At 38.5% G+C, this 20,234-nt stretch overlaps 1 protein-coding gene across 2 annotated transcripts in view; it reads left to right on the top strand.

Moving 5' to 3' along the window:
• The window catches only part of PPP2R2C (protein phosphatase 2, regulatory subunit B, gamma), a 140,776-nt gene that overhangs the window by 100,555 nt on the left and 19,987 nt on the right, over window positions 1-20,234 (top strand). For both annotated transcript variants that reach the window (XM_010583483.1, XM_010583484.1), the window contains exon 6: window positions 10,160-10,324. In XM_010583483.1, the coding sequence (XP_010581785.1) occupies window positions 10,160-10,324 (165 nt within the window). The remainder of the gene's footprint in view (window positions 1-10,159; window positions 10,325-20,234) is intronic.

The following is a 20,234-nucleotide window of genomic DNA, read 5'->3' as shown; positions in this document are numbered from 1 at the left end:
CACATCAAGCAAACAAACAGGCAGACAGCTGTGAATATTGAACCCCTTTGTCTTGGAGAATAATATTGGTGTTTCAAACTCCTGGAATCCATATTTCTCTGCCATGCTTAGAGACCAAGCTGATGGGCACTTTGTAAATCCTTTCATATAAATTAAGCAACTAGATAATAAGTCCTGCCAAAAGGTTTTCATCAGATGTCTTATATAATTTAATATAGATGATTTGGAAAACTTTCACTATGGAGATTCTCAGGAATCTGTTCCTCATTTTCATTCTCACATTGCTCATGTTGAGATTTCTTGGCAGTGCTAAGTTAGTTGCAGTCAGAAATATCAAAATAAATTCTGAATGTAAGCCTTTATTGGTATTTTTAAAGTACCTATTTTTCAGAAGTATCTGGGTATTTTTGAAGATACTTTTATTTGACTACTTCCATAACAAACATGCAGGGAAGGGGAGAGCGTTATGCTCTAGAAGGCACTTGTAGCTAGCTGGATTTTGCAAAAAACGAGTCCTTTGTGATTTGAATTGTAACTTCAATTAAAATATGGAATTTTTCTACTCTACTGGGCTACAAATACTGTTGTATTGGAGTTTTCTGAAAGGTATATGGAGGAATAAATTGCATATTGGGAAAGAAAAATCACCACCAAAATGGTCTAAAGAGTCTATACCTTCCAGCTGCAAGTTCTGTGTCTGCCTTTTAATAGGCAGATCTTCCTCAGCTGCATGTGATTTTAATAATTATCGAGAAGAAATTTCTTGATGGTATTACCTGTTAGTGCATGTTAGTGCATAGGTTATTCATTTAAAAAAAAAAAAAAAAGAAGACATTTTTCTCTTCTTTCCAAGTTATATGGGAAAAAATCCCTGGCTACTTGTAAGTTGGAGTTTAGGAAGTTATATATGTTGTATTTCTCTGTACTACCAGGGACTGGATTCAGCAAACCAAGTAGATCCCTCTCAGTTCTCTTTTAAACATCTCATTGATTTCAGGAAAGTAGGGTTGTGAATGATGAGATGATATTGCTTTAGTTTATAATTGATCCTTGCCTTATTATGTTGGAGTTGCACCCTTATCTTGGAACCCTTGCTAGTATGGTGCCACTTATCATACTGCATAGAACAGTGCTGCCTAAGAGAAGCCGAGCTAGGTGACTTAATAGGTCTCTTCTATTAATAATTTATATGTACCTGAGGATCTTCTGGTATTTATGTTCTAAATGTAATGTTAAGCATCCCACAATAGTTTCAGACAAATCATAATTAATTAATATGCAAATATATCAACTAAATGTGACTTTGCAGCCTTTCGGTGATTGAGTTCTGTACACAGAAAAAACACAGATGTGCATTTACAAAGGCAGGTCTTCCTCTATTGACTCATCCACTTAATTTTGCTCTCAGCTGTGTATATGCAGATAATTATTTCTTTGCTCTTGAAACTTTGAATGTGCATGTGGTTATGGCTAAAGCAGGCATGTGACTGTCTACAGATGAAAATGCAGGTGTTCTGTTCTAAAAAACAAGCCAAAAGTTCATCTCTTAAATAAATTAAAATTTTCCAGTATCTACTTCTAAATTCATTATTCTCTAAGTAAATTAATGGGTGCAATGTATATGAACAGGCCTAACTATGAGAAAGTTTGGACATGACTTGCACCATTTTAAATACTCTCTTTCCTAGCAGTGCTATTCTAAGCTTTCAACGCTTATTGAAATGTTGCAGCTACTCCATAGACAGTTTCTGTTATATATTGGACTTGTTTTTCTTCAACTCACATACAGCACAGTCTGTGACATTTACTGAATGTATGGCAGTAAAAGCAATTTCCTAAAATTTGACTGTACATTTAAAAGATGTTGATTCTTTTTTCAAGTATTATTTGCATAATGGAGACTTGGGGTTTCATTGCTGCTTTCTGATTTCTTTCTATCGACATAATAGGAATGTAAAGTAATTGTGATGTTACAAAGATCAGAATGAGATCTGTCAAATTCAGAAGGAGTCTTTAGACTGGTCTGCATTCTGGGGAAAAAAATCTGAAAGGCAAATGTAATAATAACAAAAGAACCTCTTAATACCAACTAACTGAGAAAAGAACGGAGTGAATGCTCGCATGCCTGGAGTACTGTGGGTAGGGAGGGGAGAGACCACTAAAGCAGAATCCAGAACTATCGCTCTTGCTGGCCCTTAAGCTGACCTTTGCCAAATCTTTGGCACTTCATGCCTCAGTTTCATTATCTGTAAAACATTGACACCACTACCGACTCTCCTTTGCTTTGAACCTAATGAATGGAAGATGTTTCCTAATCCTATTTTTAATTTCTTGCCAAATATCTCCAATTCCAAATGAAACTTGAGACGGAAAGTCCAGAAGTTGCAGCTTTGGTTCAGAATTTTGGTATTTTAAGTTCTGTCCCTGGCTTCCTGTTCAGCCTTGAGCAAATCTTGTTAGTCTCTTAGTCCTGAGGGACTCTGGTTCCTATCAGCTGCCAGTTAAAGCAGTGACATCTTGGTTCCTAAACACATTTCAAGGGTCTGAATGTTCACCTCTGTGCTCCTCATGTTTTGTAAGTTTTATGGTGTTAGAAGACAGAAATAGAAAGCTAAAGGAGGCACGAATCTGGCTGAAGCTTTCGATATGACATTGTGAGGGAGCATGGGCCGTCTTGTACCGACAGCGGTACGCTGAGCATAAATGTGAGGCCATTGCCCAAGGAGCACCACTCCAGCATGCAGAGCTCCTTATTATCCACACTGTATAAATGTGTATTACCAATAAGACAGGAGGATGTACTGAATATATCGTCCTATCTCTGGGTGAGCTAGATCTCAACAGTAGCTTAGTTTTTATACCTTGTTTACCTAACATGGACAAATTCTCTTTCGTGGCTAGTTCTGAGTAGCTGGTAAGTTTATTGCTACTGCAGTCTCTTAGCTATGTCCATGTCTTTTCTTCTTCCACTAACATTTCTTTTTCATCTAACTTAGGCTGTAATCCTCGAGTTAAGAAATCTCAGAAGTCCACCGAACTGTGTTAACATTACTTAACCTCTTTTTTGTACGCACTTTGTACTTGTTCTTTATGTTATGAGCAATCCCTTTACTTTGTGTTTGCACAGCACCTAATATAATTGTCTATGACTTGGCCTTCCACACAGAGCTAAAAGCCCATAGCAGCTTTTACTCTTTCTGTATCTCATAATCCTGGTTTGAGGAAAAATACAGAAAACAAGCTGTCAGAAGCCTTTGTACTATCTTAATGGCACCATCTATACACCATTGATGGAGACATTTTATTGCCAATCAAAATCAAGCCATTTAAATTGATATTTTCAGCAAATCACCACCTATGTGAGACTGTTGCCAGAGTTCCCAACTCCAGTATGATGTCTGAAGAATCATTGTTATAAAGACCATGGAATTAAAACGGGAATTAGGCTGACATTGTACTACTAAGTAATTTTCAAGTATGGATCAATACCTTGCATTAGCAGATATTAGGTCCAAGACAGCTTGAAGGAGCACACACTTATGCAGCAGTTTCTGCTTGTGTGGTTCAGAAGAGTCAAATGGTACAGACAATGTAATTGCAACTCTCCAGGCTTTTAATATAACCCATGTAGTATGTGTTTTTAGTGGAGCAGTGGGCGAATGCTGTGTGATAAAAAGTGTTGACACTGTGGCTATTAGGGGTACTTAGAATATAAATACTGGATCATCTCCCTGCCTAAGGTAAAAACACTGGAAGTTGAAGAAAAGGCCAAATCCATTAACCTATTGACAATCTATTCCAGAAACCCTTGACTCTTGGACAGGTCTGAAAGACAGAGATTCAGAAGTTGGACCCTATCCAATGGTGTCCTTACTGTCATGACATGCCTATTGTAGAATTGTCATTCAACAGTGAGAACATATGGTGTATCTTTAAGAAATGAGAAGAAAGGAGTATGTGGGTGGTTATTTAAAAGTTAGGGCTTGCTTCTTTCTTTCATAATAAGGTTGATGTAAACACATCATGAGGTTATCAAGCATACTGAGGCCTGATTCTGTCCCTGCTTCCCTGATGTACACAACCTGGAAGAAAAATGTAGCCATTTGGAATTAATTCCCTCAGCTGGCGCATGGTATAGGAATGATATAACCACCATGTAGGAAGTGTAAAACTGGTAGAGCTTGATTTGTAAGCATCACAGTTCCCTCCTTGTAATGAAAATAGTGTGCGCTAAATGACTAACAGAGGAAACCACTCAGAGAAATGCTTATATTAAAAGTGTAGAGCCTCAGCAGGACCACAGTAATCAATTACCCTAAACTGAAGCCCTGGCAGCTTCTATGAATTGCTATTGATTTCAGCTACCAGTTAGTGAATCTTTCTAGGACTAGGCTAGAGTGTAGGTGTGAGATGCAGACAAAATTAGGAGCTGGAAAAAAACTCTGTGGAAAACACAGGCAACAGCCAGGTTTGGGAAGATATATTATGCTGAAGTTTATTTTTTGAAAGTGCTTAAAAATTGCAAAACCCAAAGTCCCACACAGCGGTAAAAATGAAGTATCACATCAGCATATATTGAAATAAGAAAGATGAGAACTTCTGTTTTCTTACAAGGTTGTTATGGAAAATTCTGTTTGGCTTTCTTTAGAAAGCCTCTGTCTTCCATTGGAGTTGAATAAAGGCGGGTCAGTTAATTTTTTTTCCTGTAGCCTTCATCTGACTATACTAATGATTTTCTTCTTGCAGTGAACCCTCAAGTCATATAAAAATGATCCAAAATAATGATGTAAGATTCAGTCCTCTATATGCTATAGATTGTGAGTTACAAGTTTGTTGTCTACAAAACTCAGTTTCTTATAGAATTCCTTGATGGTTTCAGGAAGATGAAGCAGCTATTTCTTTATGCATACTGTTCACTTCAAAGAGAATTTAATCCGTTTTGAGGAGGCTGCTATGTTTCCATTATCATAAAAGGAAACTCATTCTGGGACCTTTTTTGCTCAGCAGGAACCCTCTGTATTTCCACATTCTCGTTATACATGTTTTGGCATGAGCATAAAGCAGGCATGCTCATTTACATTCTAGCTGATCAAGTGGAGAAGTCTGATTAATGTCAATTTTGGATCAAGGTGAGGGTCATATTTGTAACCTGCACTAAAGAACTTTATGGAGTGACTTCTCCCAGAGGAGGATATTTCTGTTAGATCAGTGGCCCAGAGGCAGTGGAACAAATCTTCTTCCTCCTGTCATCCTCATTTTAATATCAGCTGCACAACAGCAGCACAAAATACTGGATTAGAACTAAACATACCATGTAACTGAATCGTGTACTCAGATCACATCCCTCTCACCGTGTATCATTGCAGGTTGTTAATCATGCCTTTCCTTATGCTCTTTCCTCCTTGCTCTCCCACTGGTTTGCTTCCCTCCCTCCATTCCCTCAGATCTTTCCCTAAAGCCTCCTTTTTCCTCTCTGTCAGGTCCTGTCCTGCATGCTCGCTCTCCTGTTATACAGCTGTGTTCTTGAATAATTTTGGGAAAGCAACATAGACACTCAGCCAAAGTTAAAGCTTACATTGCCTTAGAGTATCTTTGTTGGCTTTCCCAAAATTAACTCCTGGTCTTGTAGCTCTACTAACCCAACTGTAAAAACATCATCTCTCACCATTGTGGTCTCCGAGCATGCTAGACCTTTCGTTTCCATTTTGCTGTGGAGAGCATCTAGAAAATCTGTTGGCCTCTTCATAGCTTTATCTTGTTTCACTGAACAAGGCAATGGAGGGGAGACCTGGTGTATAAGACAGCAAACAGTTGGGTTAGGAGGGACAGACCTGTTCTATTTTTTGCGAGCAAGAAGATATTTTCTGATCCTTGTTTTAATGTTAATGAATTAAAAGACTGCCAGTGCACTTCAGCCCATTGCTGGCAAGGCGCTAGTTCAGCCTTCCCTTAGTGCAAGTAACTACAAGGGATCGAAATGCCTCGTTCTTGGCAAGCGTGTGTGGGAGTCAAAGCAGTGTGAAGATCTTTTTCATTTTCTAAGGGGAAATTCCTACCCCGTTCAGGCACAGGAACACCAGCTTTTTTAGGACAACAGAATTATATCCTAGTGCACTGCCAGTGGTGAACTGTTTGGTCTTTCTGTCTTAGATAGCTTTGGTCTTAGTTGTTTTGTCCACCCTCTGAAAATGAACCATATTACTTGTGTACAACAGGAGTCAGATGTGACTGGTATTTCAGATGTGAATGAACTGGGGGAGAGAGGGATGGTGTCCCATTCAAGACATCCCTCCAGAAGACAGGATTGTAAGGGAAGTCATCAGTGTAGAAGGCGACTCTACAGATTTGTGCGATTAGAATACTTTTCTGCTTAGCAATGGAGTTTTCATTTAATCAGTTTCTGCCAGATTCCCTCCTCTTTTTGCTCTTCAAGTTCACCAAAGGACCTGTTTCTGAAGCACACTGTCTGTTCCAGTTTTTTTTATATTTTCGTGTCATGTGACATTGTGCTTAAAAGGAAGAAGACGACACAAAGGGAAGATGGAAAAATAGAAATACAAAATGTCCCAAGGGAGATGCTTGCCCTTACCATGTCATGCTAGTTTAAATACAGTTCCCACACATCACATGTCAAGCTGTACTTGATTGTTTTCAAATACCTGGCAAAAATCATGAGAGGAGGATAATGTTCTTTTGTGTGACGTGCTTCTTTTGATACATTGGGTTCTGTAGCTGTCAAAGCAAAGGCTGTTTTTCCATTTATTATTACAAATGCATTTGGGCTAAATCTCTTCTGCAACCCTCTATTCCCTTGATTGTTTACTTCAATACAAGTGTTACTGTTTTTTTTTTTTCTAAATCTAAGGAAATGATGAATTTTCAGTAGTGCATTTTCTCTATGATCCTCAGTAGGCAATGAGGTTCCTTCTCAGTGGAGATTTAGATCACATCTGGAAATGCAGTCTCTTTCAAGTATTTTCTGCTTTTCTGGCAGGAGAATGGAATATTTAATTTCATTATTCAGCATAGGGTTATTCATTTCATGCAATGAAGGGAAATTCATCAATATTGTCTTCAGCATCCAGAAAAATGATACTTACCATGACTGTTTCACATACTCTATTTATATTTTATAGCTTTCTCATCACTCAGCAATTATTCATCACTCTGCTGAGAGGTGAAATTCTTGTATTGAGTTACTATAATTTCTCTGAACTCCTGAAAGCAATTCAATCACTGAAAGCAATTGCTTTTACTTAAAGGTATTTCTTGAGACACTGTATTGGGTTTGTGTGGTGGAGTTTTGGTAGCAGGGGAGGGGCTACAGGGGTGGCTCCTGGGAGAAGCTGCTAGAAGCTTCCCCGGCTCCAAGTCCGACCTGCCTCTGGCCAAGGCTGAGCCCATCAGTGATGCTGGTAGCACGTATGGGATAACGTATTTAAGAAGGGGAAGAAAAAAAAAAAAACCCTGCTGGAAAACCTGCAGTGGAGAGAGGAGTGGGATGTGAGAGAAACAGCCCTGCAGACCCCCAGGTCAGTGCAGAAGGAGGGGAGGAGATGCTCCAGGTGCCGGAGCAGAGATTCCCCTGCAGCCCGTGGGGAAGACCATGGTGAGGCAGGCTGTCCCCCTGCAGCCCAGGGAGGTCCACGGTGGAGCAGATATCCACCTGCAGCCCATGGAGGACCCCACGCCAGAGCAGGTGGGTGCCCAAAGGAGGCTGTGACCCCGTGGGAAGCCCACGCTGGAGCAGGCTCCTGGCAGGACCTGTGGACCTGTGGGAGGGACCCCACGCTGGAGCAGGGGAAGAGTGAGGAGTCCTGCCCCTGAGGAGGAAGGAGCGGCAGAGACAACGTGTGATGAACTGACCCCAACCCCCACTCCCCATCCCGCTGCGCTGCTGGTGGGGAGGAGGGAGAGAAAATTGGGAGTGGAGTTGAGCCCAGGAAGAAGGGAGGTGTGGGGGAAAGGTCTTTTAAGATTTGGTTTTATTTCTCGTTATCCTACACTGATTTGATTGGTAACAAATTAAATTGAGGTTTTTTTCCCCCAAGTTGAGTCTCTTTTGCCCATGACCGTAATGGTGAGTGATCCCCTCCCTGTCCTTATCTCAACCCATGAGCATTTCATTGTATTTTCTCCTCCTCATTGCACCAGGGGAGAGGAGTGAGCGAGCGGCCACGTAATGCTTAGTTGTTGGCTGGGCCTAAACCACAACAGAGAGATTCACCAAATACAAATAATGGAATAAAGGTTATTTTTTTCCTGTTGATTTTCAACAATACTTAGTAACACCTTGGAAAAGGGATAAATCAATGTTGCGACATCTTAACGTTCATTGCACTAATGTTAATCATGATGGATTCTTGGAGATGGATGCAAATGTGATAGTGGAAGTAAGTGGGAATGCGGTTGAAATGCAACATTAATTCATTCCCAATTGTTATTAAGCGTCCCAAAATATTCATAGTTTTGCTGATATTTTCCTTTTGAAACCACTTGGTGTAAAAAAAAAACAAACCCATCAGTGTGATGTATTTGTCTATGCAAAGCCATCGAGATAATTATCTCTGAATCTTTTGTATTATGTTTAATTTCAGTGTAGTGTCCCAGATCTGCATTTTTGGGAAAGATCAAAGTATAGAGTGTAAAGGTGGTGATAGACTGTACCCCATTCCCACAGAAATCAATTAAAGGTCTTCCATTTGGGAAGTGGGCACAGTGGGAACAGAAACAGGCTTAGTATCACAATATGTGATTTATCTTGCCATCAGTAAAACAGATTTCTCATTTATCTTATCCTCTGAGATGTTTAAATTTTGAACTTCAGCTGATTCAAATTTTATGTTTGGGGAATCCAGGCACTGAGATGATTTGTGTTTCGGGCACTGAACTGGGACTCAGTAGATCTGGGTTTGTTCTGTCATGCATTTCCCATGTGATCTTATGCAAATCCTTTATTGCCTCTCACACAGCCTCATCAGTAAAATAGGGTAATGTTACTCTTCTTGTTCGAAGGATTTGTTAACATTTGGATGGCTTATCTACAAGGGATTGCTGAAGGCCATATGAAAATGTACAGTCTTATTTAAATGTACTGCTTTACATATATATCCTTTCATTTTATGCTTCTACACCTATTGCTTTCTTACAGCCCCCACATGGGACCCTTTCTTTCATTCTTTTCGTTATAAGCAATCTTCCACAGGCTGGCCTTCTCCTCCAAATACATGCTAATCAGGTCCTGGTTTTTAAGTTCACCAAGGCAGGTACTATGTACGACTACATATATATGTGTTGGAGAGGCACTATGTGAGCTGTACTTCATGTGGATAATCTTTGGTGATCCGACTGACAATTTTGTGCTTGGGAGACTAGATCTTTGATGTATTTTTGTTCCAGATATGTCCACTTAAATAATTCAGATGTACAGTTCTCAGTCACAGAAATTCATACTGATTTCACTAGTGAGCATCGTTTACATAAAACCCCAAGAATACCTTTTCAGGTATGTCTTTTGCAAGTATTCAAATAGCAAAACCAATACTGTGCACAATTTTCTTTAGAAAAGATATTATATTAGTATATATTCACACAAAGCTATTTGCATAAATGCTTCTGTGTTTGGCACATTTGCCTTTGCAAAAAAAAGTACATTTATTGTTTGAGGCTTTTAGCTTAAGCTACGTGTATTTTTTAGCATAAGGTACATGGTCATAAAAGGCAGTGAGCCTTTAATGGAGTGAGCAGATCTGAGCTGTGCATTGTTCCCTATCAATCAGTATTATCTGGGATAGAGCAGTGATTGCAGTAGCAACTACAGGAGATATAACTACCTGCTCTGTATTACTTTTAATGAAGGTGAGAATTCCAAATCCCCTGGAATACTGTTTCTTGATGTCTTTGCACACCATGGACAAATGTTGACCTACTAATGGCATCTGCTGTAAAACTGTTGATGACTAGTGGCTCTTTGAGTTTGGTGTAGATGGGGCAGGTATGGAAATTTAAGAACACCCTACTGCCAAACAAATGAGTATATCTTTATCTAAAAGCATTAAACGTATGGACATTTAGATAATCATGCTTCCTTCAAGAAGTCAGTAAGAGTCATGGTTTACCTGCGTACAACTGCATTTTCCTTAATGAAACTTCCATTCAGACATTGTAGATATAAAGCCAGCCAATATGGAGGACCTGACGGAAGTGATTACAGCCTCTGAGTTTCATCCCCATCACTGCAATCTCTTTGTCTACAGCAGCAGCAAAGGATCCCTGAGACTCTGCGACATGAGGGCCTCGGCTCTCTGTGACAAACATTCCAAGCGTAAGTCCTTGCTTCATTGATCCCCATATGTCATTAAAGTCTTATTATTCACGGACAGCATGTAGATGTGTGCATATCCCAGTGTACTAGCTTCTCAGTTGCAGGCACAGTTGAAAACAGCAAAAGAAAGAAAATTTTCTCATCTATACAAGTATTACCTATGAACTTGGTAACAGTCACGTCTGTGACTGGTCACTCTTGTGGTTCTTATTGCAGGGATCAGTGAAGAGCCCACAACTCTAGCAAGAGAGAGATGATTCCTAACGAAGGAAATATTTGGGATAGGGGGAGTGGAAGTATTTAAGTAAATGAGCATACTTTGAATACACAACTACTGTTCTGAATACTGCTGCAAGTAAATTTTTGTCATTTAAACTGTCTTCAGAACTTTGAATCCATTTTCTGGATTAAAAAATGTTGGAGTCTTTCCTAAAAATTTAGCCCAGCATTCCCTATATGTACTTTTTCAATAATGTGTCTGTACAGATACGGAGGAAATAATGCAGTAAGTAATATTGGAGGGGGAGAAAAAGGTATTGTGTTGGTATAGGTGTCATCTGTCCTAAAGTGATTTTATGTAGCCTGTGAGACACTGAGACAGAGCCACCAATTCATGACAGTTCATATCCGAAACCTACATAAGAACAAGGAAGTAAAATGTTAAAATGTGGGACTGTCTTTGTTCTCGAAGTAAAGGATGAAGGAAAATGCATGTTCATAATGTCTTGCTATCAGCTCTTTATAGTTTGGATAAGACAGAATATGGTTCTTCCCACCAGCAATCTGGCAAGCCTGGGCACTTTGCCTTGTGCAAACAACCTGTTTATTCCTGGTCTTCTGAGACTGAAAACCACTAGGAGCTGAGAACCTAATGAACGAACTGTGGTGGCTCTGATTTAGCCACCTTCAGGACCAGGGCTTCCAGGACACTTCCACCTCACAGTATTGGATCACAGTTTCTTTTGCAGTGTTGAAACATTGGGAAGGACATTCAGGAGAAATTATCTTAGTGCCAAGGGCACATAAGAGGTTTTATGTCACTCAGTTCCTACTTGAACCTTTTGAGGTAGGTGGATCTTATTAGTAGGGGCAGCAGTGGGGGAAGAAAACATGTGAAGATTTAAGTGAGACATAAATGGTGCACAGATTTAGCACACAAGCTATTTTTTTAACTGAAGTAAATGCAGTAAAGAGCCCATGACTAGGCCTTTTGGCTGCAAGGAGAAGTGCACATGCTCAGAACCTCGTAGGATGTGGTCTCCAATTACAGAAAATAACCTTTCAGGACAATTTCCTAAGCAGAGAAGTGTTTTACCATTGTTAGCTATATCCACTTGTACTTGTAGGGGGAATTCAATACCATGAAGTGAAATGCGAGCATGGTACAATCTGGTACATTGCTGTGAGTTATCCTGTCCCATTTAATTGTTTTGTTCCATAATACTTTCATTTCTTCCTACTAATAAGGCCTCCATGCCCCTGTAACTCTGTGCCAAATGCCAATCATAACTTATTAAAACAACAATACGGTAACCCTGGATGAAAGAAGGCATTTTATGCCAGAAGGGAGCGCAAGATCTAATGGTCATTGATTAAACCCCATTTTCCAGATCTATGAGTTAGAAAATAGCCATTTAATGTAGCGTTGCCGCACTGAACTCAAGTCAAGCTCATTGAGAAGCTGAGTGTGTCTGCACACACATGTGCAATACAAAATTGATACAGTGATGGTAAAACTTCCAAAGCGTTAAAAGGAATAGGCCCACGTACTGCTGATTGGAGTGGTTTTGAGTATAGCTCTCAGAGGCAAGCAAAACTAATTACATAAAGCCCATAGCAACCTGGAAGGATATATCATAAAAAACAATCATTCTGGGAAATCAAATATATGCACGATTATCTCTTTAGTACCTTCACTGTGCATCTGATTCCTCTTCGTCGTTGCTTTACACACAGTGCATACGCGTAATCAGTACCCTGCTCTCCTAGCTGAGCTCGCCTTTCCACCTTTCCCCATAACTGACTTCACTTCTCAACCAAACCAGCTACAGTGACTTTACTAGTCACTGTAAACCTTTATGTCCTGCCATGCAAGCCTACTTTCTTAATTCAGTCTAATATCACTATGTACTGTATTTCAGATGCTGTTCCGAGATTGTAATGGATGTACATATTTTTACGGGTAAAAGATCCAATGTAAAACTTATAAAAAATACCTGGATGCTGAGCATATGTTGTGAACTTTTGGGTTTACTCCTTTTTCAGACCCTTTGTTATCCAAATTACTATAGCTGGGCTAAAGTCAGTTGCAGCTTTTGGGGGAAAGGCCCTTCCATTTGTACAAATCTAGATAGTGCCATGAATAAGTGCTGTGCCATACTGTATAAATAAATTACATGCTAATATCTGTAGTGTAAGTCACTGACACAGGCTGTTAATAAATAATAGTGTTCTTGAAGATTTCTAGTTTGCTAAACTCACTGGCAAAATCTCTCTGTTCAGCATTAGTGACAGCAACGCTACAAGGTTTCCCTTATAAATCTTTCATGTCTCTGACGTGGAAGAGACAACAGATTTCTTCCCTATCTACTCATCCTTGGTGCCTATGCTGAGATTTATTAGCATGCTGCCAATTTCTGTGATGAGTTGTAATGGGGACCTCTGTCCCCTAGAAAAATTATCTCAGACCACCAAATCTATTCATAAGGCACTGAAAGAATATCAGGTCAGTAGCTGAGTTTTAAATGGTCAGTCAGATACCGATAAGGTGTGATAAAATGTGTTGTTTTTCTAATAGACTACCTGAAACTGCTTCTTAGAACACCTCTTTAATAGATCATGCAATGCTGGGTGAACAATCAGAAGCAAAATATATGTGGCCATTACAAATGGATATCCAGGAAAGCCCAATCTGTAACCATAGGGGAGATACATACATAATATTCTGCTGTGTTATTATCAGACTTTGCAAGTAGTGGGAGAGAATTCCATCAAAATATTCTGGAGAAGAGGTCAAAAAAAAGATGAATGTCTCTGCTTATTTAGAATATTAGAGGGATGGGAATAAGGAAGAAGGTGTCCTTGCAGTCCATGGAGTTATAGGTAAAGATTTAAAACAGATGTGAAAGTCAGACTCAAGCAGCAAGAAATAGGGAATTAATTTAAGTAATATGGAAGCTTTCATTTAAATAACATACGTGGCAAAATACACAATGGCCATCTTTGAGGTGTTATTCAGGCAACATGCAGGGCAATGCAGCGTGGAAAGAAGGCAGTATATGGGAAATCTGTGACAACAGCGAAACAAGGGAAGCTAACAGCTGCAAAAGTATCATTGTTAGAGCAGTTGTCCGGGAACATCCAAGAAATAAAAGAATTACCCCCTACCCCAAATTCCATAAGTTCTCATGCAAGAGATTCAGGTGACAAGGAAGACAAGCATAAGGATACTGTTGCAGTAAGACCGTCCTGACTAAAAAATACTTATAGCAGTATAATATGCAACTGTTCAATTAATAAATAGTTGCTAATTTGGTTTTGATCTTTTCTTGTTAATATTATGTTCAGAGCTCCTTATAAATGTGCATGGAGGTAAATTATTCTTCCAAACAGCTTGTAGACTAGATAGGTACACATGGCTGTTTCAACAAATCCTCTAATAAAGCAATCAGCTAAAGAAAACTGAGCTTGAGCATGTGAAGTCAGAAAAAATGAAGAGCTTTTTCAGTAGTTAATCAGAATTATTAAATTCAGTATTAAGTGGTAAATAGAAACTGTATAGTTATGCAACATGGAAATTTAAGTCACTCAAGAGTATAACTCCTATTGATATTCTGTGTAATAGCCTAAATATCTTAAAGTCATTGCATACTTCAGAAGTTGTAATCTATTTAAAAGCCGTATGTTGCTTTAAGGGTTTTTTTTAGTGTTCATTTCTTAATATGTATTTGTAGACTAAAATCCTATTTCTAATTATCCATTACCCATGTGAAAAATTTACAACAAAACACTTCAAGGAAGGAGGAGCTACAGTTTCAACTTTATTGCTTCGTGAGCCGTGGTGGTCTTTAAAATACAAACTTTGGGGTTACATAATGCAGTTAGCCTCTGTCACCATTAGCTCATGCTTTCCATCCTCCATACAGACTTCACAAGCTTCTGGCATCTGCATCTATAACGGGAGCCATTTAGAGCCCCCCTCCCTTTGACCAAAGAAGCATTTGTAGATGACAGGCAATCCTAACAGTCATCTTCTCTGGAGTCTTCCTGAAAGGGGCAAAGCAGCTCAGCTCGTGCTTCCCCAATTCCATGGCATGGATAATTAATATCTTAAAAGTATAAAATGGTCTTCAGAGCAATGCAGAGTGAATTTGGGGTTTGGTTTGTGACCCAAAGATGGGGGTGTTGTCTTTTTTCCTTTTCCACATTTATTTGAAATCCAGGCATGAAAGAAATGCCAGCCCTTCCCCAAGGATAAATGCCACTGTCCTGTCAGTCTGGCACGTAACTCAATTTGGTTATCTGCTGGTTTTTTGCCTTTGATTGCCTTTGATTTTAAACTTAAAAATTCAGAACTTTGGAAGCAGCCACAACAGAAATCAAGGATAATCTGCTTGAATATGTTGAATTTTTAAAATTAAGTTAATTATATTTACCAGTCATTTAAAGGAGGTTGGAATTTCAGAGATGAGACAGCTTTCAGATCTCTAACTGAATATGGATTATCTTTCATTTGCAACAAAGAACAACCAGATGCACAAAAAAGCCTGTGACAGAATACCCCTGCTGGATTTGCTAATTAATATTGACCTTTCCAAATGAATGATGCTTATTGTATGACTGGAAGAGAGACAACTTCTTTTTCTTTTATGTGAGCTTTACATCTAAAATACGCTTTTTATTTCTGCATATCAGGTTATCATCTGAGAGAGAGACAGCCACCCTTCTCCCTTTGTGCATTGAGAGGCCACTGTCAAAGTAATGTCCACTTCAGGCAAAATCTGCAAGGTTTCATGTGACAGGAGTGAAACTTATCTGAGTTTCCGTAATGATTTGACCCTAAGCTTTAATAAAGGCTTGTTCTCCTTATCCTAATTCTGGATATATTTTATAAGCATGCACTACAAAGGCATATATTCATTGCTGATTTTATATCCCCAATGAAAAAATGTACCTGTATCCTGATAGTTTTGTAATTATGACTGTCACTGAAGATCTGTTACTACAGTTTCACGCATGCTAAAGTAGATCCTGGAAGGGATCCTTCCTTGTGCAGGAATCCCATTGAAATTTTGTACAAGATTGCCTTTAGCACAGGCTCCAAAGCTTCCATTCTGCTCAGTTTGGATGAATGTATAATAAAGACATTTAAAACATGGCTAATGAAAATTTCAAAGTGTTTCTGCAGAAATGCAATTATGTCTATATAGTATTTCCTCCAGTTGTGCAAGATATGTTAAAATTAAATCAGAGGAAGAAAAAAACTGATTTATGTACTTCTAGCTATCAAATAGTAAGAGGAAGAGAAAAGCCTGAAGCAATGGTAAATGATTTATGATTGAAGAGGTGTTTCATTAACCCCTCTCCCCCAGCCACACACAGATAAAGCAAATAATTGCTGTAAGATTGCTTTAATTATTCAGGCTATTAAAATTCCTGTCTTGTTTGCTTAATTTTTTAATAGCAACAAATACTGCTTTTCAATGTCTCATGAAACCGACATTATTCTTTCAAGATCCTGTTTCACTGGGGGATAAACCCCTGATTTATCACTAATCTTATATATCAAGATTGGAAAGACCGCATGAATTTGGCTGTAGAGTAGTAGTTTTGTGTCCCACAAACTCTGTGAGATTGCTCACAACATGTGGCATTAAACATGCACATAAGTGTGAGACCGAGATTTAAAGAGGCTTGATCTTCTAGATTAGCTTTGCGTTTTTTCACTTCCTTGCCTTCTTTAGCACCATTTCTCTTTATTAACAAATTCACTGGCAAAGTTACATTAATACAAGCAACTCTGTAGTGAAGCTCCCACCCACTGATCTTTAGCTATTGATCTGGCTTTGCCTTTCAGCACTAATGCACTATCCCTTGTGGTTTGTGACAAGCTGCAGCAACTCACTGCAGATGGTAAAACAGATTCTTAAATATTGATTTGAGGCTCCACTTTTAAAAGCCATACTCTCTAGAGGTATTGATGAGAAGTCTAGTTTTAATATTGGGTCATTGCATAAAAGAATGCTTTACGATAGGTGGAATTTCAGTCTTGTGGTGCGGAGGTAGCTTCAGAAACTTGCTTTTACTCGAAGGAAAATGATGTGTAAGTGACCAGGGCATGAAGAGGTGCCCTCTGAATTATATGAAAACAAATAGAAAATCGAAATATAAAAAGATACTGCTTTTTCAGTTTAAAACAGGGTGAGCAACTACAGGCTATGGTAACATAAAATGTTAAATAATTGTGGTTACTTGTTTATACTTCAAGTCTTATAAAATAATTGTATTTTTGATTGCTTATGAAGGTGGACTCAAAAATTCCCACACATATATAACCATATTAATCAGTATAGAACACGAAGGCTAGATTGTCACATTAGCAGAACATCCTGATCTTGAAAGAGAATTTCTGAAGGAGGTGAATGTATGAGTGGATTGGCTTAATACAAAAAAAAAAAAACTTTCAGAGATAGTGAAAGATAGAGTAAGTAATAATGGTAAATCAAACTATCATAAACAATTAAGCTAAAAGGCATAAAGAGACCATGAATTTCAAAGGGAGCTTTGCGATTGGTCTTGATTCACTTAGAATGAACCCACGAACTCTTTTGTATGAAATCCTAAAGTAGATTTCAAACAGTGCATAACAATGACTATACCTGGGCAGACTAGAGGTCCTTCTAGCCTAGTATTCTGGCTCTGATAGTGGGCAGTAGCAACATCAACAGAAAATTTAAGAACAGAGCAAGTGTACAGTCTTTAGCCTCTGCAATTTGCAGTTGGAGCCTTGGGGTTCAGGGACTTTAGTCACAGTGAACTTACTGCATTTAACAATACTCAAATGGATGTTTGGGGTTTTTTTTCCTTGAATTTGTGCAGTTACTTTGAACCTCTGTATAATTTTTACCATTCACAATATCTTTCAGTAAAGTCTTTAGTAGCTTAATTAGGCATACATAGTACGAAGAACCATCTGCTCTGTACTTACCCTTTCCTAGTTTCACTTGGTGACCCCTACTTGTTGATTGGAAGAGACAGTGTACAAAGTGAACTGTCGTTCCCTATTCATCCTTTCCATGCCACTCTTAATTACAAACCCCTCAGTCTTTCCTAGGCTGAGGAGTCCCAGTCTATTTAGTCATTCCCCGCATCAAAGTGATTTGATACTTCTGGTCATTATTATTGCCCATTTTTGTGTCTTCTTGAGACCTCTAACACATTAGAGATAAGACCAGAACTACACATAGCTCAAGATGTAAGCACAACTTGAATTAAATGGCACGAAAAATATAATGCTTTCTGTGTTGAATGATAGTAACAAGTGTCATGGACTCAAAACAAAGAATGTGTTTAGTATTTTTATAGAAATTCAGTGAAATTTAGCTTAGGTTTTTATACTAAACTTTATGAAATATATGTGGTGGAGCAAATCACAGCTGTCTTGGGGAATGGTGCTAATTTGCCATCTAAACATACTAGAGTTTTGTGAGAAACATTTAATTAGTATAACCATGTATTCCAGAAAAAAAAGAATGTTTGGAAGTGTTTATTTATGAGCTATCAGGAGAGCATATTGGTTCTTGTTCCTTTTGCAAGTTGCTGTGGCTAGTCTGTCAAGATGGGTGAAACTCCATACATTTCAAAGTACCATTTTCCAGTACATTTTAATCAGGTATTGAAGCCATTTTCATTTGGGATCTGAAATGAAAGAGAGACTTAATTTAGATGATAAATTGTTTGGCCTGAGACTGCATCTGTTTTCTGTGTTTATGAAACTTAAAGCCTGCTGAGAAATTACCTGATCCACCACCAGTATTCCCAGGTCCAGTTGAAATACACCTGTTGTGTATGTACCCGTGTAACCCAGAGGTTATCTGAAATAAGTCCTTAATTCAGCCTAAGTGCAGACTGTTTGCATGCTTGGATAATAAAAAAGAAAATTATTCTCCCTCTCTTGTTCCAGCATCTTCGCTGTCTCTGGCTTCTATGGTCTTCTGCCTCCTCGTTAACCCCACTGCCTCTTTTTCCAGTGTTGCCAAAACTGTCTTCACCCATTTGTAGCTGTGACTCTTGAACAGGAACTGGAGAATTTTCTACATCCATTAGCTGTCTTTGGAGGATTTCCAAGGACTTAGAAATCTAAGTAACAACACTTAAATGCCATAAAACCAGAAGTTTTCAGGGCAGGATACAAGCTATAAACAGTATCCTCTAGAAAAAAAAAGCTTAATAAGTTAATATTTGTTCATAAGTAGAAAGAAAATAGCTTCAGAAGAAGCTGTGGTTTTTTTCTGCTATAGGGAATGACTTTTTAAGGCTGCTAATGATTTTATCCTACGAATGATGCGATTTCTTACCAAATCTGTGGAGCTGCTAAGCTTTCATCTTCAAGTTTTCCCTGGTTTTGTTTTTGTTGTCCCCATCCCCGCCCCCTCCCAGGTAATCACATGTTCTGCAATATGTGTAAGCATGATTCATCTTTGCTTTTCTTTTTAAATATATTTGGCTCTGTAGTAGCAAAAATTTGGTTTTATCTGTAGTTCTGCTTCTGGTCAGCAGTAATAGAAATTTTCAAGGTTCATATCTTTATGCCTTAAGCAATACACAGCATTATCATCAAGGGTCTTCTCCTTTGCTAGTTGTCTGTTTCTCTTTGTTTTGTTTACTGATATTTAATAGTAAACCCTTGCAGTTATCATCAAATGCTCAGGCCATGATAACAAAATTTTGGCAAAGCTTGTACTCTATGTTTCTCTCTTTTTAAAGCAATGAAAGATTTGTTTAACTGAATACAGTTGACATTTCTTTTATCCCATCAATCCATTATACACTTATAAATTCAGGTCGAAAATAAAAAGTAGCTCCAGATAAACTTTCATTTTATTAGATAATTTTCTAACCCCTGGCCCATATTATCTCAGATACTGTTATTGCTTTCACTTTAAACAGATCATTCTTCTTTGTGATTTTAAAAGCATTAGTTGTGTTTGTATTTTGGAACCATCTGCCTTGCAACAGTGCTGTGAGTACTTGTGTTTTTATTTCACCCAGACAAAAAAGTGAAGGTAAGAGGAAAAGAAGTGGAAGGAATGTTGAAAATTCAGCAAAGACATTACCCAGGGTCCTATAATATAATGTAAATAATCATGCATGCTCCTTGTTGCGATGATACAGGATTTTGTGTGCTATATTGGATCGTGACACTGCACCCACCATATGAGCCATTTTTAGCATTATTATTATTTTTTAAAGTTCACATATGCCAGAATTTACACCCTGCAATGATTAAAGCTCTGCCCAGTGAACAAAATATTAATTCTCAGTGGCGCTGGGATCTGGAGAACACCAATGACTCCATGAAAAATAGGCGTCTTTGGAAATGGGAGAAACAAAGAGAAAAGCCCTTTATGAGAACATGGGGTTTTACATTTTCTAAGGCTGAGTTATTTTTGGCTATTGCTGGGATAATGGTTAACTACAATCTATTCACTATTTTTCAGTGGAGTGCACACAGTAGTGCTGTTTGATTTATCACTTTCCTGTGTTCCTAGCTGTTTGATATTGCTCTTTCACAATTACATATTTGGGAAACTGGAATATTGTACAGCAGTGAAAGGTAGCTGGCAAAGCTGAAGAGGAAGGCAGCGTTGGTGACTACCAGCTCTCTCTCCAGACCATTATAGTGGGATTT

This window comes from Haliaeetus leucocephalus, unplaced genomic scaffold, assembly GCF_000737465.1.
Source record: "Haliaeetus leucocephalus isolate CR32 unplaced genomic scaffold, Haliaeetus_leucocephalus-4.0 Scaffold906, whole genome shotgun sequence".
Taxonomy (NCBI): domain Eukaryota; kingdom Metazoa; phylum Chordata; class Aves; order Accipitriformes; family Accipitridae; genus Haliaeetus; species Haliaeetus leucocephalus.
The sequence above is the reverse complement of the archived record's forward strand: the minus strand, read 5'-3'. Positions and strand labels throughout refer to the sequence as shown.